We start from the raw sequence: 25,160 nt of genomic DNA on the forward strand, positions 1-25,160 counted from the left end.
TCTGTAGTTAAGCATGTGGATGAATGAACAGCCCAGATTCCTCACTTTACATATGAGCCCTGTATTGTGAATGGAGCCCCAGAAGAACTGTACTGCTGGTGTCAGACCATAAAAAAACAAAACTCATTCTTGTGCAACATCAAACAGACAAAGCATCCATTTAAAACAATGACAAAGCAAAACACATAATCTGAAAACTTAGTTAAATGTACTAAAAGAGTAAAAACACACAAGGAATCTAAGTAAGTCTCACTAACTAAGTGTTGAAAAATGTTAAAAAATGTTAGTTGCATGCAAGGCCTAGTTACTGAATGTAACATGTGAAGCATCAAATGAGTGTTGTGGCATACAGTAAGCTATCTATGAACAGACATCATAACAATAGCATTCAATGAACAATCTTAAATCAAATGAACACATGTACATTGATATGAGTAAATAGTCCTGTGCTTTCGCCCTGTGCTGTTCTAAGCTATGCTCAGTATGTAAATGTACAAAACAAAAAAAACATCTTGTTATTAACCTTTATTATTTCTGTTTAGCTTTTTATCTACTAATACAGTGTGACCTACTATTGTGTTCTCTTTAGGCAATGGCCTGACACCGTAGATATCACAGCTGAGTGATCAGATATCTTCCACCACGGCTCATCTGGAAATCTCTGGTCCATTTCCCCTGAAGCAACCCACCACCACCACATACAAGCACAGCGATGGTGTTTGGTTTGGCTCTGCCACAGACTTTCAGTTCAGAGATGGATTTATCAGCAAACACTAGTACCTGTACTTGTACTGACTGTTAGCATCATTGGAGTGGCTGTTGGCGAGGGACTGCCAACACGCCCAGGATGCCAGGATGCCCATCACTCAGGACAACGCCCTGGGCATCCTCCCACTGCTCGAGGAGTGGCTTGTGGCTCAGACCAGGGGATCTCAGCAAGAGTACAACCTAAATCAGGACAATTCTTGCTTCAAGGTACTCCACCACTCCTGTTTTTTAAGACCATCATATCTGATGACCTAAATAAAAACGCATCTTTAGTGCATAATTCTAATTAAATATGGAATATCTAATGCAGTATATCAAATTTATAAAATGTTCACTTTGTAAGAACTCATATCAGTGCAAAATCAGTGAACAATCTACATAGAGAGGGTCTGTTTTCATTCCAGTTCAAGAATTAATTTTATTGGCCACCATATCAGTGAATTTTTCATTCTAGAATCAGTATCGGTTTCAACATTTCAGAATATTGAAAAAGTACATTTCAGTATTTGTTGTTGAATGCTTTTCATCAAATGTTATTTTCCAGCTTTGTTCATTGGTCACTCTTCTTCTTGTTGTTCTTCTTCTTCTTCCTCCAGCAGGTGGATCAGGACTCCTACCAAAATGGAGAAGGGGATAGTGTGTGCAGTAGCAGCGGTGTTAACAGTCTTAATATCAAGGACATGTCCCTGTGTCTGGCTGCCATTCAGAAACTGGTGGAATACATCAGTTTCAACTTCATGGAGGATGACACAGCTACATCAGCCAGCCCATCCTCCTGCAGGGAGGGGTTAGATGTTGAGGTACATGCTGTTTGCCTCAGTAAAGAGGAAGGGGATGCAGCTGAGTTTGGCCTCAGCTTTGGGAACATTCCTATTTTTGGGGACCCTGATAGAAGAAAGAAGGGAGGCCCGAGGAGGAGGAGGGACCAGAACCCCATTATGGATGTGGGCTGCATTTGGGTGACAGAAGTGAGAAAGAGGAGCCCAGCCTCCCTTTGTGGGAGGATCAAACTGAGAGACGAACTGCTATCACTGAATGGGCAGCTGATGGTCGGAGTAGATGTCAGTGGAGCCAGGTAAGACTACTTTAATGAAACCATGAATCAATCATGCGAAGTGAAAAAAATGATTGCAATGATGAAATGCAATGAAAATAAATAACTGAAACACCTTAAAAATCACTTTACATCATGACATTAAAGAAACAATCCTCTAAAACCAGCATTGAAGCTGCCTTGGCAAACCACAGTTACACAAGCACCCTGCTAGGACTTTTATAATGCAAACTGAGCTACAGAGCTGTCCTGGCTGGTGAATCAAAGTTTATTCCTATTCAGTATCTCATCTTACCACTTAGACTTAGAGAGCCACTACAAGTTCCTAGCTAAGAGTTTCCTCTTAACAGTTCTGTATGTAGAAATCAGAAATTCTTTCTCATTAGCGACACCTGTGGATGTTAAGCTTTTATGCTCATGCACATGCTTGTAGCCTGAGACTATTGCAGGTATCAGGTTCAATAAGCCTTTTTTGTGTGTTTGCAAGTTAATTCCTGGATGTCTATGTGTGCTGTGACAAGTTAACAGTAAATAAAAACTGTATGTTTTTCCAAGTAGTAGCAGTTAAAACCCTTGCTGAGCTGGCCTTAAGTCAGGGTTCAAGTTAAATTGCAGATAAATATTAGTTACTGATAATGTAACTTGGAAAGACTTAGATTCTGACAACACCCCTAAAGGGAGTCCCTTTATTTGGTCAACTCCTGAAATGATACAGAAATTTGTGTTATTTCATATCATTATCAATTGGTACATTCCCTGTCTATGAAGATTGTGTCATTTGTACATTTGTTTGGGGACTGCTAGAAGTGTTTCACCACTTGTTCATGTATCAGTGCTTGTAAACGATTTTTGCATCTTGTAAATTAGTTTTCTGAAATGTAAGTGTGTTTTGTCCTTGGTAAAAGTGTTTTGATCATGTCATTTTGTTGGATGATATGTAAAAATGTTTTCCAACATGTACATTTGTCTCAACCTTTTTAAAGTGTTTCACACTTTTGTAATGTTATTTTGCACTTCCAGGCCACCATGCTTTATTCTGAGAGCACTCAGCATTTCTAGAAACAGTTTAATTACACATTCCTGATTCCTGTGTATCACCCAAGTCCACTTTATACATGTTATTTTTACACATTTTAAAATGTTATTGAGTGTAAAACTTATGCATAATGCATGCATAGAGGAAATGTTGCCCTATGAATATTATGACATATATGTATGTAATGACAGCATTATCCCTCTTATACTTATTTGTACAGTTACCTGGCTGACCAGTGCTGGAATGGAGGCTATATCTACCTGATACTGCTACGGCGAGTCAAGCGAAAGGCTCCTCCCCCTCCCTGTGATGTCGATGGCAGAGTGAGTACCTCTGTTGGCAGTGACAGCTGTGAAAACCAGCAGCAGGACAGAGCTGCGTCTGAACCATCTGACAGCTCAGTGAACTGCAAACGCACACGCAAGTTTGGTGTCATATCACGATCCTTCTTCAACCGAGACAACAGAGACAGGGACAGCACTGACTCAGAAGTCCAGGGCTGTTACAATGGCCACAACTCTTCAATTTCCACTGATGCAGGAGTCAGTCCACCAGGAGATGATTCAGGTTGCATCCTATCCACTCATACACCCACAGAGGAAAGCCCAGACACTGTTTCTCACATGAGAACTTCTCAACAGCCACTCTACATACAAGGTGCTGCCACCCTGCCTGCAATGTGTCACAGTCAGCTGTTGGAATATAAAATGGATTCATTTAGCAGTGAACCTTCAAACCAGGTAAGCCACTCTGCTGACATACAGAGCGTTGATAGAACGGCACAAGTGAGGAGTCGCACTACTTTGCTCTCTCGATTACACCTTTGTACTGAAGAGGGTCAGGGTTAGGGTTAATATATCTCTATTAATACACCCGTGGTATAGAACAGTACATTTTACTTTTATTTAGTCATTAATTCAATGTAAATGTATGAACTACAGACTGGAGTTTCTGTTACAGTAGCAGTGACAACCAGACATTGTCTAACATGAATGGGTCTGACAGGGTTTGAACACATTAGTAGAGCTTGGGCCTGTTTCATAAAGCAGGTTTAGTGTAAACTCTGAGTTAGTTGACTCAGAATTGAAGGAAACTCTCAGCTTAGCTCTGAGTCAGTTACCCTGGCAACATACTCTGTGAACCTAACCTTCTCTCTCTCTCTCTCTCTCTCTCTCTCTCTCTCTCTCTCTCTCTCTCTCTCTCTCTCTCTCTGTCTGTCTGTCTCTCCCCCCCCCCCCCCTTTCCCGTTGGCTCTCTATTTTTGCTTAGACAAACTACTGAAATATATCACATGTTGAATGCAGCTAAACATCATCACACTTGCTTGTAATGAAATTATACCTGACTTGTTTGAGCTAGATTTTATATTTCATCTTCAGTTGCTGCCAAGTAAGCCTACGTTTAGTACCTGTTGGGGTCTGCATGAATATTAAATGCACTACACACACACACACACACACACACACACACACACACACACACACACACACACACACACACACACACACACACACACTTTTTCATTAATACTCACACATTGACTGTCAGTCAGAGTGTCATGTTCTTTTACTGCTGCTAAAAGTATTACTGTATTGCTTTTTTTCTTAAATATATATATTCATCATCTGGATGCACTCATTAATATTTCTAACTCCTTTGGGGAGAAGTAGGAGGACTGAGCCCTTTGTTTCTCCTGTTGTCATGGTGACTTATTTAATCTGTGTTCCATTGATGAGGCTTGGTATCTCCTCATGCAGAAGCTTCACTCAGAGTTACTTTGACTCAGAGTTGATTGAACTAACTGTTATCAGCTGTTCTGAAACCCAAAACTCTGAGTTTGACAGCTCGTCAAGCTCGACAGCTAGTCAACCCAGAGTTCATGTTTATGAGTTTATGAAACGTGCTTCTTGAAACAGTCCCCTTGTCGGGTACGTGACGGATGTAGGAAAAGGGGTATAGTTATGATTCAATACACCAATCCAGACCAGCTGATTAGGAACACTGTGTTAAGGAACTCAAAGCCTGTTTCAGTTCAGCTCTGGAAACCAAATCACTCTTAGTTTTCACCAATGTGCTTAGTGGACATACAGCCATCATACCAGTTTACTACATATTTAAGTTTCCTGGTGCAGGTCCAGCAGCCAGTTGTGCAGTGGTTGACAGATATGTGTATAGATGTCTGAGAGGATAAATAGGATCACCCCTTTGCAACAACTGGATAGTGGTTTGAGTTGTGGGTCAGAGGATTGAGACAGACAGCTGGTGTATCATCCCAGCACATCAGAGGGATTGTAAAGGACGATTAATGGCTGTAGTCAGCACGTTTGTGCTCTAGATGGTGGTGACCTCTATTACGTAAAGCCTTCCAGGTCTGCAAATGTCTGATAAAGCCACGAGCAGTGCAGAGGTTAAACAAGATGAAGTGCACAGCCATGCTAAGTACTCCATGAAGCTGTGTTTTACTCACAATGACAATGCTAACATGCTGATGTTTATCACATGATAATAACTAAATAACTAAATTTATCATTTTAGTTATTGTAGCATGCTTAGATATGTTTGCTAACCAAGTAACCAACAGAGTCCAGTGGCAGCATGCTTTACACCTACACCTCTCCATCCAATGCTTGGCATGGTGCTTGGTGATGTAAGACTTGTATGCAGCTGCTCTACCATGGAAACCCATTCCATGAAGCTCCCACCACACCGTTTTTGTACAGATGTTAATGCTAGAGGAAGATTGGAACGCTGTAGTTACTGAGTCAATGAGCGTTGGAGACTTTTACACACTATGTGCCTCAGCACTGGTTGATCCCACTCTGTGACCTTACGTGGTCTGACACTTTGTGGCTAGGTTGCTGTTATTTCTAATTGCTTCCAGTTTTCAGTAATACCACTTACAGTTGACTGTGGTATATCTAACAGGGAAGACATTTCACAAACTTATTACATGTGGCATCCTATGACAGTACCACACTGGAATTCCTTGAGCTCTTCAGAACTATCTATTCTTTCACTAATGTTTTTAAATGCACACTGCATGGCCAGGTGCTTCATTTTATACACCTGTGTCAAGTGTGAATTCTGAATTCAATGATTAAGAGTTTTGTCCCAATACTTCTTCATACTGTGTGTGTGTGTGTGTGTGTGTGTGTGTGTGTGTGTGTGTGTGTGTGTGTGTGTGTGTGTGTGTGTGTGTGTGTGTGTGTATGTGTGTATGTGTGTGTGTGTGTGCCAAATCTTGATGTGATGTTCAACTCCAGCCTCAATTTTGAAATACATATCAGCAAATGTTTTAAAGAAACTGATTTTAAAGATACAGACTCCATCATACATGCTTTTATTTCCTCACATTTAGATTACGACAGTGGACAATGACAGAAATCATTTCACAGACTATCAAAAACTCATAATAATAATGACAATAGGCTAGGCCTTGTTAAATATTTACTATTGATGACATCTGGGTTAGGGTTAAATAATTGATGTAGTTCTGTATAATATACACACAGAATAACAGGCTTATAGGGTTCATTAGTTTATTATAATCTGCTAAACTAGATGAGGTTGTTTTTCCCTCTAGAATGTGAAGATCCACAATGAAGATTTAATGTGTAAACAACATTAGCAGTGTTTAGCAGCTTGTGTAAAGGGACAATCTGAAGTGTTCTCACCAGAATAGTTGACAGTAAATAAGCAGACGTGCACATATCAAAACCATTAGAAGCCATTGAGAAAAACACTTTGAAAGATAAATCAAAATCCCTGACCTCATTTCAATTTATCTCCATGGAAACACTGGAGGTCTTAAGTCCATCTTAGCACATTTTATCCCCTTGTGGCCCAGCGCCCTTGCAGGCTTGACCTGATGAGGGTAAATATGTCACAGTAGTCCAGGAGGAGGGTGAACATTTGGATTCAGTCTCAGATGTGTGGGTCACAAAACTGCTGTGTAGATGAGCCTTTAAAATACTCACACCTGCATTTATTTAATACTAATTGTTCAAAATGTCTAACCATGTTCATTATTTATTTACTTTTTTCAGCTTTGTGATGTATATTCCCATGTGATATATGTTGGATTTGTGTTTGTTTGTGCTCTCTTTTAGCCTAGAGAAGGCAGTCACATCTGGAAGATGCACCTGGTGAAGGGTCAGGAGGGCCTGGGCATACAAATAACTGGGGGGCGTGGCTCCAAGCGCTCTCCTCATGGCATCATTATAGCTTATATAGAGGAAGGGGGAGCCATCCACAGGTACAGTTAGTCCTCATCAAATCAGAGAAAAGTGCATGTAGCTCATATTCCATTATCTCTATCTGCACTCTTCAGTCAATCTTTAACATACTGATAGATTTATAGTACATAAGAATTCACAGTTTTTAGAGTTTTAAAATTCAAGAAATATCAGCATATAACCATCTGTGCAATAATAATGTGTCTGTTTGAAATGTGAGAACACATATTGCTCAACATAAATGTATTGCTTTGTATTGACACATCTACAGCCTGAAAAACCAGCCCTAACCCCTAACCCTAATTTTTTATGAGGCATGCCAAGGCATTAAACTCTTTTAACAGTCAATTTGTGACACATTTTAAATGACAAAATCAGCTGTTTTCATTTATTTGCCTTACAGCAGTGGTGTCCAGCCCTGCTCCTGGAGGGTTTTCTTTTAGGTTTTTCTTCACTCTAACACACCTGATTCTAATAATGAACTTGTTATCAAGCCCTTTACAAGCTTCAGCTGCTTGATAATGAGTTAATAATTCGAAAAACCTAAAACATGCAGGGCAGTACAGTAGCTCTCCAGGAGCAGGGTTGGAGATCACTGCCTTACAGTATAGCAACTCTTTATTTATCTACATACTGTGTTGAGCCTATTATAAATACAAAAAATAAATCTCAATTCCTATTATTTTAATTTGAATATTCTTCTTCTCATCATTATCATTATTATTATTATTATCATTATCATTATGACGTCTGAAAAAATGTTACAGCTATTAGCTATAAGTGAAGCAGAATTTTTAGAAGGATTTCTGTATCCCATAATTGTCTCTCATTATGTCTTAATGCAAATCCAGATGCAGGTTAAAAGGCATCTTGAAAAAGTAAATAAGTAGTTCAGATTCAGATTCAGATTCAGATTCAGATTCAGCTTTATTTATCCCCGAGGGGCAATTTAGTTTCTACAAGCCCAACCTCACATAAACAAACAGTAATCAACAACATTCGTTCCTGCACAACAATACCAGAGGAGGCAATAAATGACCAGTGGGGAAATAAAATACAATACTACACAAAACTATACTAATACAGCTGAATAAGAAACGTGTGTGCGTGTGTGTGTGTGTGTGTGTGTGTGTGTGTGTGTGTGTGTGTGTGTGTGTGTGTGTGTGTGTGTGTGTTACAGGGATGGTCGTCTCCATGCTGGGGATGAGTTGCTGATGGTTAACGGTCAGTCTCTGGTGGGTCTCACTCATCAAGAGGCCGTTGCTATCCTACGCTCTACTACTGGTCTGGTCCAGCTGGTGGTAGCCAGCAGGGTAAGTGTTCTAACACAAATCACAAAGGAGACGTCATTTCAAAATAAATGTGGCTATTCCAAATATTATTTTATGCAAGCTTGAAACATGGCTGTCTTGCCACGAGAGCAAGGCTGCTATATTCAATGTTTCAAACTGATGGATGTGTGAACATGTTTGTGTGTGCCCTGTGAGGTGCCACTGATGGCCTGCCACACAGGAAAAAGTCATTAAGAATACTCTCCAGGATGGGCAGACATGTGTTCTTGGATTCTGCAGTTCACAAAAACATACAAAAAGAAAGTGGTGGAGCTCTGGGACAAAGCTCTATGATCTGATGAAACAAAATTCAACCTCTATCAGATGAAAGTGTGAGAAAAAAAGTAACAATTCATGTTTGAGTGTGAAACTGGCACACTTAATTGATAATTTCACTGCTGACAGAAGCCAGAGGATGAATGCAGAAATATACAGGAGCATTATGTGCTTTCAGACAAATGCAACAAAATGAATGGGACCATATTTGAAAAAAAGCAGGACAGCCATCCTAAACACGCAGCCAAAGCAACCAAAGAGGTGAATATTACCTGATCTCCATCCTATTGAGCTGCATGCTATCTGCTGCAGACCAGACAGAGAAAAGATGTGAAGGTGAAGGTGTCTGCAGTGAAGGCATGGTGCAAAGTGCCTGCTGATGTCAATGACTGGGGGACTTTCTTCAAAATATGAAATATAATTTTGTCTAACTTCTGGTGTATTAGTAAAAGTCCCAATGCAGGTATTTATTTGGATATCACCAGCCTAAAATAATACATTTTAACCCCATGAACTTTGGGCACTATATTAAAAGGACTATATCTCTCACACAGCGATTTCTATATTTATGTTAACCTCCTCAAATTGAGCTGAGATTTGGACTGTACTTATATAGCACTTTTCTAGTCTTTTTAACCGCTAAAAGCTCTTTTACACTATGTGTCACTGATGGCAGGGGCTACCACGTAGGATCCCAACCTGAACACATTCACACACCCTTCATTTGGGGGTGCGATTTGGGGTTAAGGCTGTGTCTCAATTTGGACCCAACTGCGAGGCTGCATCCTCGAAGGACGCGGCCTTTGCGGCCTTCGAAGGATGCAGCCTTGAGGAACCTCCGAAGGACGCATCAACCGTTGTGAAATGAGACGGTCTAGCCTTCGAGGCATTTCCTGGTTGCGTCACCAGCTGTTCCCGCCCATAAGACGAGAAAGACGCCACGACCGAAAAGACGGTGAAAAAGCTGACAAAATTATAAGAGAGAAGAAAGGAGAAGAATAAAGGAAAGGAGAAGAAAGAAGGAAAACACACAAGAAAGAAAGAAAGAAGGAAAACACACAAGAGAAAGAATAATAAAATAATAATAATCTGTAAATAGTTATTTCTGATGTAATTTTTGTAAATAGTGAAATGTTTCATCACTTGATAATAAAAGAAAATATTTAATCCCTTGTTCTTCCTGAACAGTAGCACTTTATGCAACCCTGTTATAAATTGTACTGAAGTTGTAAATACTAAATGGAATAGACGTGTAACAATGAACAATATTTGTTATTTAATAACAACATAAAACATCAAAATCTTCACAATCAAATAAAAAATAAAGAAAAATCATAAATAAACACAGTTCATAAATAAAATCAAATTAAACACATCTATATAGATGTATATTTATTTTTCTATTACTTTTTCCAGGAGAGAGAAGAGCCTCTCCATCCTGTCTTTCCCCTCCTGCTCCCTCCTCTCCTCTGCCTCATTTTGCCTTCTCATGTCCTCCTTTATGAGGTCAAGGAGGTCATCCTCCCTCCTCCTCTTCCTCCTGGGCCCTGGCTGGTCCTCCTCCTCCTCTTCACCCTCCTGCTCACCCACTGCGGCACTTGACCCTGGTGTGTCCTCACGGATGGAGGCAATGAGGACAGGGGGGGTAATAGATGGCCTCTGCCCCAGTACCTCATCCATGAGGACAAACCACGGCCAAGTGCCAGCAGTGGGCTTGCCACTGGCCCCCTCCCCTGTCCCTGGATATTTGCAATCCTAAGGCAGTGGAAATCAATCATGTCAGCAATTTTCAGCAAAAGTATTTAGTAACAGTAAAACTAATCCAAACCATAGGCTACCTACTTTATTTATTTTTTTTTAAATTGTCCCATTTTTTTTTGACCTGGTAGGGCTGGACCTTCCCCTCCAGCCCAATCTTTTCCAGTATTGCTCTAAACACAGAGGGAAGCAAGAGAAAAGGTAAACACAAGATCACATCAACACAGGGATGCAAAGATGTACAAAAATGGACATCAGCCTTACCTCCATCCCGCCGTGGCGGAGTTTTTGGCCCCCGTGAATAGATGGTCATTTTCCCCTCTTTGTTTAATCAGGAGCTCGGTTTGCTCCTTGCTCCCTAAAACAAAAATAAAACAAAATGTAATGTAAAACATGTTTTTTTTTACTATGTCAACAGACAAAAGGGTTCTAATATAGCAAAAAATTATCATAATAATGATAATAATGAAGTATAACATATAATAGTGATAATCCCAAACGTAGCTCTTCATTAAAATATAAATTTGTTCATCTTAGTCCATTTATATATATATATATAAGATATAAGTCAAGTAATAAAATATAAGTAATTAGTAAAAGTATAAAAGTATAAGTAGTAATAAGTAAAAATAATTAAATAAAACAAACCAATACTTACACTTGAATGAAAAGTCTTCACCTGTTGGTGTCGCCATTGTTGTGTTTTCGCGGCACTGAACAGCGCCGCGCAAAGGATCTTGGGATTTGGGAGGCCGCGAAGGATAGTAGCGATGCATCCTCGAAAAAGAGGGAAAAGAAGGCCGCATTTGAAGGAGTCTTCGAATTGGGACAGCCTTCGCGCGGCGTTGTGACGTAATCGGCCTCGAAATGCACACTTCGAGGATGCAGCCTCGCAATTAGGACCAAATTGGTACACAGCCTAAGTATCCTGCTCAAGAACACAACATGCAGATAGGAGGAGCCAGGAATCGAACAACCAATCTACCGATTGGTGGACGACCTCTCTACCTCCTGAGCCACAGCTACCCTGTCATTGCCATTTCTTTATTTCTATGTTAAAGCACAAAGACAAAAAACAAAAAATGTGTCACAGTCAATACTTTTAGCATCTGAAGAAGAGACAGTATGGCTCGAAACATTATGCTTTATTAAAATTATACCTGCATGGGAGCTCCTATGGTGTGTGGACTTTTCTCTTTTCTCTTACAGTTGTTTTTTGGTCCAGCACCCATCCCCAACTGGGGTAGCGGATGTGCATGTTGTTTTGTTTTTTATTATTTTTTTGTTTTTTACAGTTTAAATACTGGTCTGGAGGGGGGGGGGGGGGGTGACCTGCAGCAAAGGTTTCTTGCTGGAATCGAACCAGGGATGCTGACATTATGTGGCATGCATAGTAACCGCTCGGCTAGCAAGGCTCCCCAGAGCTATGTGTCTAACATACCATGCATCTCTACTTGCATTACTTTCCTACTGTCTCTGCAGGAGGAGTCAGATGTGGGTTTCCAGCACTTCCCATCCACCAGTCTGCCAGACCTGGTCAGCACCTGCAGCTCCTCATCCTCCCTGTCTCAGACTGCTCTGCCTCGCTCACCCCAGACCTCTAAGAGCAGCACCAGTCTGCACAGCCCCTACCTGGTACACACACATATTAAATGTTCATGTGTCGTTTTGTGTGTAGCACTTAAAGACTGTGTAAAGTAGGAATAAATATGTGTTCTGAGTTTGACCCTGCCAAATTTGAAGGCTTTAAAAAAAATCTATGAAAAAATATATGAAATTAGGCTTCAAAATTGTGTAAAACTTGCTGAAACCCCGCCCCCTACCAAGTGTCACCTGTCAATCAAAGTCACCACCTCTACCAGAAACATGGACACTACGTTTGAGAGCTTTCTGCTGCTAACTCAGCTGCTAGCTTGGCGGCTAACTCGGCGACTTGCTCGCGGCTAACTCTGCTAACTGGCTAACTGTAGACCGTAGTAGTAGTGTGTGCTGAATGTATTTATATCTCTACAGCAGCAGGGGCGGGTTTATGCTAATCAGATCCGCCCACTAAATCCTGAACACAGAAATCTTGAAACACAGTTTATGAAGCCTAGCTCCACAATTCAAATCTAAATGGTTGAAATGCTTTTTACACCTTTTTTAGAAATACATTCATGAACTATTTAATGTGTTTAGAAGAAAATCACTTTACACGGTCTTCAACTGAGTTTGATCCTATCTATAGTTGCTGCCTGTCTCACAAAACAGAATGAACCTGGGCCATGTGGAGGGTATTTGGACTAAAGTGGTGGTGGCAAGCAGGCTAAGGAAAGCCACCCAGGCATCTTTCTCTGACACTATTTCACTCAGCAGACTGTCCATAGCTGTACATGGAGAGATGTGCTGAAAATCTCTGTGTTGTTTTCCTTGCAGTTGACTAATCTGGAGAAACTAGAAGAACAAAGTCAGGGAGAGGCACCCAAAGCATCCTGCTCTAGCCCCACACCCATGAAACTCTGCAGTCGATCCCAGGGTTGGTAACTCACAGAAATAGGTTGTGCTTTAACAACAAAGATGTATTTTGTTATGAGTAGAAACAATGCATCTATTCCTGGCACTCAGTATAACCATTTTTAGTGTTTAATCAGTACACCTAAATAATTACATTGGTACATCTGTTCATGCTTAGAGATATATTATAGACAGACTCAATACATGACAAGTGATACAGGAACTTTCAGGGCTTGACTTCCATGTTGGAACTGTGTGCAGTACAGTTATTTTTCTGGCCTTTATCTGCTTTGCCTGCCTTTGCATTAACGCTCATATTATTCCGAGCCTAGCACAATGTGCAATCATTTTATTTGTTTTGAAATGATTTTTAAAATATACATAAAATAAAAAGCTACCTGTATGTAAAGGAGTGAAGTTGTTCCCTGTCATGGCTCAGGGGGCAGCAGTCGCCTGGAGTCAGTGGGTGAGGATGATGAGCTGTTTGTGGAGAATGGTGGGAGCAGCTGTGACGTAGTGGAGAAGCCTCCACCAGGCCGACGTAAACACTCCTTACCTCAACAACTGGATACTGCAGGTGTGAGACAGGTCAGTGAACGCCTCATCTTGTTCTTTATACAACTGAAGGTGTAAATTATACTGTATATCACATCATGATACTGTGCAGTATGGAAGAAAAATTAGTTGGGCCCTTATACTACTTTTGGGTGCTGCTAACAATTTTGGCTGTTAGTTGTTAGCAGTAGCTTCCATCTATTCATAAATGTATGTATTTGTTTTTATTTAGTCTGATTCTCTGCTGTCTCCTGTACTTTCTCTCAGCTTAATTAATTAATTTTAATTAAGTAGGAATTGCAAACTCTTTAAAGGTCTTCTGGCAGAGAATATAGAAGACTGAACTACATGTTTAGCCTACTTCTGTAGTAATTTCACACTAAGCCTTTCACACATAGTGGTCACTACAGTGGACAGTAGTGCATCATCCCATACACTACCACTTCATCTGCAGTAATTTATTTGGTTGTAAATCAGTTGATTTATGTTATTATAATGTAATGTAATGTAATTTGATGAAATTACATTCTCTGTGTGTCACTGTTAATAAACATGTTCTGTACTAATCATAAATAATGTCATTTTTACAGGATGAATTTGTCTCACACTCTCTGCTTTTTATATTAATCCCCTTCTTAGGAATATCAGATCATAAAGAAATCAGCTCGCTCCCTGAGTACCATTCAAGTGGAGTCACCATGGCGACTGGCACAGCCATCCATTATCTCCAGTATAGTGCTGATGAAAGGCCAGGGCAAGGTGAGTGCCCTGCTTTGACATTAAAGCTTGAATAAAGCTCAGAGAATGAATTCTGAGAATGTAAGCTCACAATAAGAAAAGCATGTGTGTGTTGTTTCAACCACAGCCTGGTTATAATGTTTCCTGACATGGTTTACTCTAGACACTTTCCAACAACCAATTTAATTTATTTTATTTATTGTAAAATTCTTTTTTCTGATTCTTATTTGTAGTAAACCCTTAAAAGCATGCCATATTACACTACACATATCATAGAGTGTATAAGAAATCTTTGAAAATGAAGATGATTTTAAACATTTTTAAATTGGTCATTTCACTTTTTGTGGAAAAAAAGACACAACTGATTGTTCCAAACAGAGTATTTTATATGCCTTAAAGGTCCAGTGTGTAGAATTTAGTGGCATCTAGTAGTCAGGGGGGGAAAAGCTGGTATTGCAAATGAAGATATCACCTAAAAGAAGTACATATGTGTTTACATGTGTTCAAGACAAATTATCATCTCAGAAAATTATTTTTGGATCATTGTATCACTGTGTCCTTGAAGCTGGTAAAATGGGACTGCCAAATTCTTTCAAAGGGCCAATGTGTAAGATTTAGTGGCATCTTGCAATTAGGTTGCAGCTGAACCAGCTGAATACCCCCCACTTTCCCCTTTCATCTGTTCAACACCTACCTATGTTGATCACAGAACTCAGAAAAAACTCTGAAGGCCCTCTCTACAGCCACTGTTTAGTTTGTCCGTTGTGGAGAAACTAAATATACTAAAGGACCTTGCAGATGCTGCAGAGTCTGGCAAACAAATGATCACTGTGATCACACATAAAGTTATCAATACCAGCAACCATACTCAAATGTATTTCTGGGACTAGAGCAGATAACACATAATCACATTTTGAAACTGCTAAGCATGTAGGAGAACCTAACGTATCTACTAAACAAAAAACACAAAAGGCCCTCTCCACAGCCAGTGTCTGCAATATGGCAGCCTCTGTGGAAGGGGACCCACTCCCTGTGTAGGTGTAAAGAGCTCTTTCTAGGGTAGCAAAAACATAACAGTTCTTATTTTCATGGAATTATACACTTAGTAAAACATGTTTATGAATATTCTACTCTATTTCTGCCAACTCTTTTCTGTTAAATGTCACTTAATTATACCACTGGACTTATAAAACATGCCTGGAGGGGATCTGTAAGTCATGTTGCAATACTGAGAATGATGCTCTGTGGGATCAAGTTAAACAAGTAATATCACATATTGCTAATTTGTAGTCGACATGCATTAGAAAGTCAGAACGCACCAAGAAGGAGAGGTTAGAAGGAGAGGTTAGAAGGATAGGTCAGAAGGAGAGGTTAGAAGGAGAGGTTAGAAGGAGAGGTTAGAAGGATAGGTCAGAAGGAGAGGTTAGAAGGAGAGGTCAGAAGGAGAGGTTAGAAGGAGAGGTTAGAAGGAGAGGTCAGAAGGATAGGTCAGAAGGAGAGGTTAGAAGGAGAGGTCAGAAGGAGAGGTTAGAAGGAGAGGTTAGAAGGAGAGGTTAGAAGGATAGGTCAGAAGGAGAGGTTAGAAGGAGAGGTCAGAAGGAGAGGTTAGAAGGAGAGGTTAGAAGGAGAGGTCAGAAGGAGAGGTTAGAAGGAGAGGTCAGAAGGAGAGGTCAGAAGGAGAGGTTAGAAGGAGAGGTCAGAAGGAGAGGTTAGAAGGAGAGGTTAGAAGGAGAGGTTAGAAGGAGAGGTTAGAAGGAGAGGTCAGAAGGAGAGGTTAGAAGGAGAGGTCAGAAGGAGAGGTTAGAAGGAGAGGTTAGAAGGAGAGGTTAGAAGGAGAGGTTAGAAGGAGAGGTTAGAAGGAGAGGTTAGAAGGAGAGGTCAGAAGGAGAGGTTAGAAGGAGAGGTCAGAAGGAGAGGTTAGAAGGAGAGGTTAGAAGGGGAACAACAGAAAGGGGATCAGCATGGAATGTGAGTTTATCGGCCATGACCTGTTATTTGTTATCCCTTCTCTCTTGTGTCACCACCATCAACAATCAAATAAAATACACACAACAACTGTGCACAGACTACTTTGTATCTGATATTCATAGAGATTGAACTTTTGCAGGGCCTAGGCTTCAGTATTGTCGGTGGGCAGGACTCAGCACGTGGTCAGATGGGGATTTTTGTCAAGACTATTTTCCCTCATGGAGCTGCAGCAGCTGATGGACGACTGAAAGAGGGTAACCATTCCTTTTCATTCCATGCTATTGAGTTGAGTAGATATATAATAGGGGTGTAATGTAAAGCTGCTGTCTGTATGTAATAATATTGTCATATCATTTGGATTAATACCAGGAGTGGAAGTGGTTTATACTGGAAATTGTTAGAAATTGCCTAGTCTGCTTCATTTTCTGCATTCAGTTGTTTTCTGTTGCTATTTATACATGATTTGTATTTGAACCCCACCTTTTAAAAACACAGTATAAACTGAGTTTAAATACAACCGGTGTAACTGTTAGTGGTTCAGCTGAAAATCAATAGTGAAATCATAATGAGAGGTTAGTGTATAGGTCCATATCACATAGTTTTCTTGAAAAACTGTGGGTTGTGTATATAATGGCAGGAGGCCCAAATTAGTGTAATGTTGGTCTGAAGTATTTCTTCTTTCAGATCACACACAGTGCAAGTTTCAATATTGCATCCTAATGTAAAACCTGTGGATTATTAGTCAAATCTTTTCCAGAACAGCACAATTAATATGGTGAAAACTGATGAAAAGTTATTGAGGGTGAGAATCTGCATTATGAAAAGTTATGCTATTTTAGCCAGTGGTGGAAAGTAACCAAACGTGCTTTACTCAAGTACTGCACTTAAGTACAATTTTAAGCTACTGTACTTGTACTTTACTTGAGTATTTCTATTTGATGCTTCCACCACATGTCAGAGGGAAATATTGTACTTTCTACTCCACTACATTTATTTAACAGCTTTAGTTACTTTTCAGATGAAGATTTGACACAATGGATAATATAACAAGCTTTTAAAATAAAAAACGGGCTCACATTTCAGATGTCTTTGAGTTGTTAACAGCTCCACCAAATAGTGATTTTTCCCTCTAAACTTCTCACATGCTTTCATTTCAATAAATGTTCAAATGATCCAATATTTCAGCAAAAATCAAAGATTAGAGAAAAAGTCCAAAAACTGAAAACATATTTGTGTATATCCTGTTTTTCTCTCCCATCAATTATCTCACAATCTCTGATTTAACAATCAGAGTAACTAAACAAGTATTTTTACCTCAATACTTAAACTTTATTTTGCTAATACTTATGTATGTTTACTTAGTAGGTTTTTTTCATGGACAACTGTTACTTGTAATGGAGTATCTTTACATTGCTGTACTGGTAATTTTACTTGAGTCAAGGATCTGAATGCTTGTTCCACCACTGGCTTTGCCTATACATTTATGTTTCTGTTGAACATCCATCTCAGTCTCACTGTGAGTTTGTGTGTGCAGGTGATGAGATTCTGGAAGTGAACGGCGAGTCTCTCCAAGGACTCACCCATCAACAGGCCATCCAGACCTTCAAGGTAGACTGCATGTTTCCTATGGATTCTGTCTATCAGAGTTGTTTAAAACCATTAGGACAGATATGAAAGCTAGAGAAATGTTATCCAGCAACACCTTTTCTATTTCCTGTAAAAGGCAGAAGAAAGTCCACACACTGTAACTCTCAATGCAGATATAGTTTAATGATATCAAGAGTGATGTTTTGAGCGCACTGCTTGATATCGCAACCTTCTGTATTTCTAAAAAGTGCTTTGTTTTTGTTTTTTAAATTTTTGTCAGACAAAATAATGTGTTTAATGAATTTATATAGATGTATTTTTATCCTCACATTGTAGGCAGGTAGGACTTCATGTTTTTGTGAAGAGAGGACCAAGGACTTGTTTTAGGAACAATGGCAATGTTTGAAGCTCCAATTATTTTCATCTTCACTGCCACAACATTTAACCTCCTGTTCTTCCCACAGCAACTGAAGAAGGGTGTGGTGACACTGACCATTCGAACTCGTCTACGCAGTCCCAGTCTGACACCTTGTCCAACCCCCACCCCCCTTAGCCGCTCTAGCTCACCCAACTCCAATACCAGCGGGGGAACACCAGTCCCCTCTGGGTTTGAAGAAGCTGATAGCCGCAGGCCTGGTCCTGGTCCAAAAGACTGCATCATCATGGAGGTCACACTTAGTAAAGGTCAGCTGACTTAGCTTACAAATGTTTGCTTCTGTTTTGTTATTCATAATTGTTTAGATGATAGCAGCAGCAAGGAAACAGAAACAGTTGTGTGAATGAGTGAGCCGGCAGTAGCAATAAATTTATATAATATGTATTGTATATATATTTAGGTCATGTTTATTATATTTGACATTTACAGGTGAGAGAGAGAGAGAGAGAGAGAGAGAGAGAGAGTAGAGAGAGAGAGTGTCTGGGAACTTATCCATGGCTTGTTTGTGGGTATCACATGCACACTACAAAACACTGAAGTGGTCACATTTGCATGAATACAGTTAAATCAAAACAAAAGTGTAGTGCAGTTGTGAATGACACAGTATGAGGCTGCTTTACTCCCTCTGCACACAGCTCACATAAACCGCTGACAGCAGCTCACCACGGCCTGAAACAATAAATATCCTTAATCCCTGGCATATTCCAGTGCTCCTGTCCAGCCTCAAAGCCCTGACTCACTTTCACCCTCAAACCATGTCCTGTTACCAGTGCTACAATGTTACAAGTCATTGTAACAGTCACTAATGCAAACAGTTCAAAGCGGTCACAGGTGTAAAGTACACACTTATGGCCAGAAGTATGTGAACATCCACACAAAGTATGTAATCGCCCAAACATTCCAGCCATATGTGTTATTGTACCAGTACAAGTGATTGCAATGCCATGTGCATTCATCTGCTGCTGTAACAGAAAAACTCCTCCACATTGTGAAACCTGGTTGCAGGAATTTGTTCCCATTCAGACACAAGAGCACTGATAACTTATATATACATTTCATTCATTATCCTATATTTATCCAGGCTGCATATACTGTACATAACCACATACTCTATGTATATAAAGTAACATCAGTGTTTATTCCAGCACTCTTCACACTTAGCACTCTTTGTATCCTGTTCCCAGAAACAGTTTCACCTATACATGACTAAACCAGGATCAAATTCCTTGTATACTTAAACATACTTGGCCATTAAAGCTGATTCTGACATTGATTGATAAGGTCTGGCTCACATTCAGTGTTGCAGTTCATGTTCATGTCAACAAAAATGTTGGAAGTGGTAGATCAGGGCTCTGTGCAGGCCTGTCAAGTTCCCGTATAAGAAACTGGGAAAATATTATTTTAATGAGCTGGCTTTGTGTACAGGTGTACTCATGTTGAAACTGGAAAGGGCCTAACACAAAGTTGGAAGAACACTGTTGTCTAAAATATTGTATGCTAAAATGTTTGATGGTTTCCCTTCAGTGGAACCAATGGGCCCAACCTGGGATAGAATTCTGTATGTGTACCAGCTGTCCATAAAGAAGATCTTAGTTTGGTAGTGATGCATAACTTTTTTGAGAGCACCTTTTTTTCATAGTGGATGTTGAATATTTTAGAGCCTGGTGTTGGTCTGGGGATTGTTGTTTGTTGTCTGACCCTGGAGAACTCTGCTCCTGGCATCTACATCCATAGTCTGGCTCTGGGATCTGTGGCCAAGATGGATGGCAGGCTCAGGTAACACTTTAAATTGCAAACTGCTGGATAAAGTTGTGTCCACATATTAATCTCAAATGAACAACATAATGATGCTGATACTTCTCTCTGCAGTCGTGGAGATCAGATACTTGAGGTTGACTCTGTGAGTCTTCGTCATGCTGCTCTCAGTGAGGCCTACGCTATCCTCAGTGAATGTGGCCCTGGTCCAGTCAGTCTCATTATAAGCAGGCACCCCAACCCCAAAGTAAGTGTTCATCTGTGTGTATACACTGATCCATTCTCAGTATGAGTCTGAACTGAATGTTTTCAGATAAATGTAAAAGCACAAATATAAAGATGTGTATCTTGTATCAGATTTTAACATTGTACATTTAATATGCAATTTTGATCTCTTATGCATAACAAAAGTAATACCACTATGAAATTCTGTGAGAGGGCAAATTCTAAATTGTTGAGGAGATTCTTCTCATATCAGATCAGAACACTACAAAAACGATTTTCCTCCCCCTCTCTCTCTCTCTCTCTCTCTCTCTCTCTCTCTCTCTCTCTCTCTCTCTCTCTCTCTCTCTCTCTCTCTCTCTCTCTCTCTCTCTCTCTCTCTCTCTCACACTCACTCATTCACTCACTCACTCACTCACACTCTCTCACTCACTCACTCACTCACTCACTCAAACACACTCTCTCTCTCTCTCTCTCTCTCTCTCTCTCTCTCTCTCTCTCTCTCTCTCTCTCTCTCTCATTGCCAGTGTAGTGTTGTTCTAGATTTTCATTGACCAGTTATACTCAGTGGTTATTCTGAACCTTTGAAACAGTTGTGATAAAACTCCTGCATCTGATTGTTTTTTCTCAGGTCTCAGAACAGGAGATGGATCATATTATAGCTCGATCCACACACCGGGACAAAATGAACAAGAACAGACATTCATCTCACTCCCAAGGTTTGATATGTTAATCTATATTTATATTGGACTTTCCTCTTCTTTTATTTATCATACATGAATCATTTTACAGGTTAATGTTCATATTTTAAAGGTGTCCATGTTACAGTTGCAGTTAGTGCTGATCTTTGTGAAATAGACTGTTCTTATAACTACACTTACTTGCACAGAAAGGGGCCAATTATGCATCAAATGTATGTAATGTACCTAATTTACATACAGGTAAGTGGAGCAGGTGCATGATGCTATTTACTTGGCAGCACAGTTTGCACCTGTATTTCACCCTTATCAGCTGCTTTGTGAATTACACACTATCCTTTTATCTCATTTGCACTGGTGTAGCAGCTGCAAAATGATGCACAATCCTTTGTGGATTTGGCTCCTAATCTTGTAATCTGAGTGTCTGAGACCATCCAGGATTACATACCTCAGTTTCAATCTACAGGCCTGTCCTGTAAGAGCCCCTCCCCAACAATGAAGGACAGGCAGGAAGAAGGTTCCCCTGCTCTCAGCTGGACCATGAAGAGATTCCTTGAGCCTGCCAGTAGAGTGAGTATTCATTATTCACTATTCAAGTGTTATTTCTTAGATAAAACAGAGACCTGGTCAGACTCTGTTTCATTCTTTGTAACTGGTACATTAGTATCAAAGTTGGATGTGGATGAATTGTGTTGTTTTTCTCTCAGTTGGGTTGATGTAGTGCTAAGAATGTGGATACCTTCTGTTCAGTTCATATCTTTTTTTGTATTAAAGAAAACTAAAAATTCTAAATGATTGATCTATGAGTGAGTGATTTATGTAAAGTAACTGTATTCATATTGTACCTGTTTCTTATTTTTTAAAGTATTAAAACAGATTTAAAGGAACTGAATTATTTTTATAGTGCAATCGAAAATCAGCATTCAATACCTGAAAAAAGGTTTTCGGTAGACAGAATGGAACATTTCAGTGAAGCATTAATATGAACAAAGACATATTTAAATTAAGTGAAATTCACAAAAACACACTTTTGGCCAGTGAGTGAGTGTGTGCTGTTAACAACAACTACGAGAACCCAACGGCATGTGGAAATGTGTGCTGCTCTTCATTTAGACTTTTTTTTTTTACCACATTGCTATTTGCATAGGAAGGTGCCAATTTTGTGCAGATTGTATGCATATTGCCAAATTGACATATATTTATGTAAAACAGGTGCACGATGATGTATTTTGCTTGGTATTACAGTTTGACGTGGTTCATCATTTATGGTTGCTTGAAATTTGCACCAGTTAAGCAACCGCAAAAGCTGTGCAATCTTGGCCTTTTGTGTATTCTTTGGGACTAACATGTTTGAATACAGGCAAAAATGTCAAAAAAGTTCAACCTTTTTTTTTTGTCAAACCTTGTTTCTTTTTATGTAAAGTTGCCCCACTAGTCTGAGTTTAAGACGTCTTACCTGCTCATATGACTGGATTAACCCATGAGTGATATGCTGAGGCAAAAACTAACTGTGACTGACCCCCTTTTTGGTTATTTGCCGCACACTTGTTCATTTAGGAATGTATACAACATACATTTTGCAACGTATAGTCCAGGTGCAGGCTGGATTTAGTGGTGCACTTTTCCAAACACATTTGCAATGAATTACATGACCACAGACCAACTAGCAAACATGGATCTGGAGCCCCGAGGGTCTGCTCATGCCTGTTGTCTGCTTTGCCCGGATAATTATCCTAACTTTTCCTCTGGATCTTCTTTTTCCTAATGTTTCATGACATATAGTAAGGCCCTCTGCAGATGGCAGGAATGTGTTTTGCATCATCCTTATACTTTAATATAACACATGTCATTATGTGTGTGCTAGTAGAGCAGACAAACACATAACTGCTATTGAAAACATTGTAATACTCCACTACTGGTTAAATAATTACAGTTAGCTAACAACTCTACTATGTATATAAATGTTATTTGTTTGGCTTACTGTTATTGTGTTTTGTTTAGCTTTCTCCTGATTTTATCTTTTTTCATTTTCAAAAATCGGTAGCAGGAGTCCCTGAACTCAGAGGTAGAGTTATCTCAATACTTCTCCCAGGACATTTCCAGCCACTCATATCTGTCTGAAAACATGCTAATGGGCTCCAACAGTGATGAGGCACTCCACCAGCAGAGCTGCAGTACTTCCATAGATGACAACTCAACACAGCCACATGGTAACATTTACCACTGACCCATGTAAATACTGAGCAAAAGTTTTATGACCGCTTCCCTGGACAGGGCTTAAGCAACTGAAATGATGATCATCATACCTTTATCTACCATCAGGTATACTAGAGGAATTTATGAAGACCACATTGGTTAATTTGCAGATGTGGCTCATAGCAGCAATTGCATTTTGAAATGTTGGTCACACATTTCTGACACTGGCAGACTCAGAATCAGGGTTAGTCAGTGGGTGTGTCTTACCCTGCAACCGAGGGCCACTCTTTTTAGATTAATTCTGTTTTTGATTCATTATGGTCTCTCATGATTGTTAACTTCTGTTTGGGGCTGTCCCAATTGTTAATCCTGCCATAATTGTTTAATTTATACCATCTGTGAAACAGGTCCATAATGTAGACTTTGAATGAATTGAACGACTGTGTCAGATGTTATACCCCAACCTGGCAATCAAAACTATTGCTTTGTTTTGTGACTATAATTGGAACAGACTATAGATGGATCAATTACCATATTTCATCATGTTTTTCATCTTACACATCCTCAGCATGCACTCCCTGTTTACCTGAAGTGGAAAGTGGTCCTGCATTACAAGACAAGACCCCTGTCCCTCCTAATCATCATGTGGAAGCAGTTTACCCACACGTTGCTGCTTGTAGCCCCTCAGTGCGGAGTCCACTTCTACGTCAGCGACGGGTGATGTGCTTTGAGAATGAGCTCAGTGATGATGAGGACTCTGACAACGCTGGAAACACTGCACTCTACCACAGGCCAACAAAGTGTGATTCTGTTGACTTCAGTGATGCCCAAGCATCCCAAATTTCCAAAACTGAAACATCATTGTTAGATATTGATGGGGACAGTGAAGGTTGTGGGGAATTGCAGAGATGTGGAAGCAATGATGTGACAACACAACTTTATAGTAGTTTGTCAGAGGAAGGAGAGAGTTTTACCATCAAGTCTGAGTCACCTGTTTCTGAGTCACCCTTCTTACCTATTCACTGTCCCTTTGATCACAATGTAGGGGTGACAGGCAATATGGGCTCGGGGTCCAGTAATCTGACCATCAGCAGTGAGGACAATACAAATCAAGATGATGGACAGTTGGAGTCAAAGCGCTCCCCCAAGCTTGAGCACAAAGCAGTAACACGGGTCAAAACTATGATGAGCAATGAAGCACCAAATCTGTCCCAGCAACAAAAACCCAAAGTTGATGAGCCATCTTCTTTCATGGCCCCATCCCAGCCCAATCCCCCTGCCACACAGTGTGGAAGAAACCCCAGGACTGTTCGTCCCCATCAGCACTGTAAGAAGGGAGATGCCAGTGATCTTGTGGGTGTTTGCACCATTGACACTGTGACCTTGAGGAGAAGTAAGAGCGAGTCATTTGGGCTTGATCTGGAGATTCTGTCGTCCCCTCTGAAAGTTGTCATCACTGGGTTAAAGCCTGGAGGTGCAGCTGAAAGGGTATGTCTAATTAGAATATTAGTAAAATGATAACTGAAAACAAACCTCTTTTTTAAGGAACAAAACATTTGTTTACATGCTTGACTTTATCTCTTTGTTTAACCTTACTTCCAGGAATCTATGGGAAAGCTTTCTCCTGGAGATGAGATTGTAACAATTGGTGAAAAACTAGTGTGCTCCTCTAGCTACCAGGAAATCTGTGAGCTCATGCACAGCCTACCTATGACACTGTCCTTGGAAGTTAAGAGACCAGTTTCAGGTAAGCCCCTGATTTTAGAGCCTTTATTCTGAAATAATTATTTTTTACCTATATATGTGTATATATGTATATATATATAAAACACTATATTTGAATATATTTGAACTGAGATGTGGTCCTTTTGTATGGTTATTTTTGCAGTCCTGGCATCTTCGTCAGTGCTTCGTAATTGATGTACGCTCAAGGTCCTTGTTAAATTAAAAAATAGCACAAAACATAGCCGCCTCTGACAGTCACATTGCACTGGCATAGAAGGGGTCATCCACAGTGGACAAAAAATCTGAATCTGGCTAAAGCTTTGCCTACC

At 40.0% G+C, this 25,160-nt stretch overlaps 1 protein-coding gene and 1 long non-coding RNA gene across 2 annotated transcripts in view; one reads left to right on the top strand and one right to left on the bottom strand.

The window, feature by feature from the left end:
* Positions 1-855: 855 nt before the first annotated feature.
* Positions 856-25,160, top strand: part of pdzd2 (PDZ domain containing 2) — a 33,284-nt gene continuing 8,979 nt past the window's right edge. Inside the window, exons 1-20 of the mRNA XM_053325616.1 lie at positions 856-975; positions 1,365-1,843; positions 3,079-3,181; positions 3,227-3,598; positions 6,968-7,113; positions 8,274-8,406; positions 11,941-12,093; positions 12,874-12,973; positions 13,391-13,539; positions 14,146-14,265; positions 16,352-16,466; positions 17,747-17,820; positions 18,264-18,483; positions 19,894-20,011; positions 20,105-20,237; positions 20,844-20,931; positions 21,377-21,480; positions 22,958-23,120; positions 23,699-24,594; positions 24,709-24,853. Coding sequence (XP_053181591.1) covers positions 856-975; positions 1,365-1,843; positions 3,079-3,181; positions 3,227-3,598; positions 6,968-7,113; positions 8,274-8,406; positions 11,941-12,093; positions 12,874-12,973; positions 13,391-13,539; positions 14,146-14,265; positions 16,352-16,466; positions 17,747-17,820; positions 18,264-18,483; positions 19,894-20,011; positions 20,105-20,237; positions 20,844-20,931; positions 21,377-21,480; positions 22,958-23,120; positions 23,699-24,594; positions 24,709-24,853 — 3,931 coding nt within the window. The remainder of the gene's footprint in view (positions 976-1,364; positions 1,844-3,078; positions 3,182-3,226; positions 3,599-6,967; positions 7,114-8,273; positions 8,407-11,940; positions 12,094-12,873; positions 12,974-13,390; positions 13,540-14,145; positions 14,266-16,351; positions 16,467-17,746; positions 17,821-18,263; positions 18,484-19,893; positions 20,012-20,104; positions 20,238-20,843; positions 20,932-21,376; positions 21,481-22,957; positions 23,121-23,698; positions 24,595-24,708; positions 24,854-25,160) is intronic.
* LOC128365327 (uncharacterized) lies at positions 10,616-11,177 on the bottom strand. The gene is made up of 3 exons (XR_008321802.1): positions 11,117-11,177; positions 10,723-10,816; positions 10,616-10,631 (listed from the first exon to the last, which is right to left on the bottom strand). It is a non-coding gene; the product is annotated as an uncharacterized LOC128365327 (long non-coding RNA).

The sequence above is a fragment of the Scomber japonicus genome, chromosome 9, assembly GCF_027409825.1.
Source record: "Scomber japonicus isolate fScoJap1 chromosome 9, fScoJap1.pri, whole genome shotgun sequence".
NCBI lineage: Eukaryota > Metazoa > Chordata > Actinopteri > Scombriformes > Scombridae > Scomber > Scomber japonicus.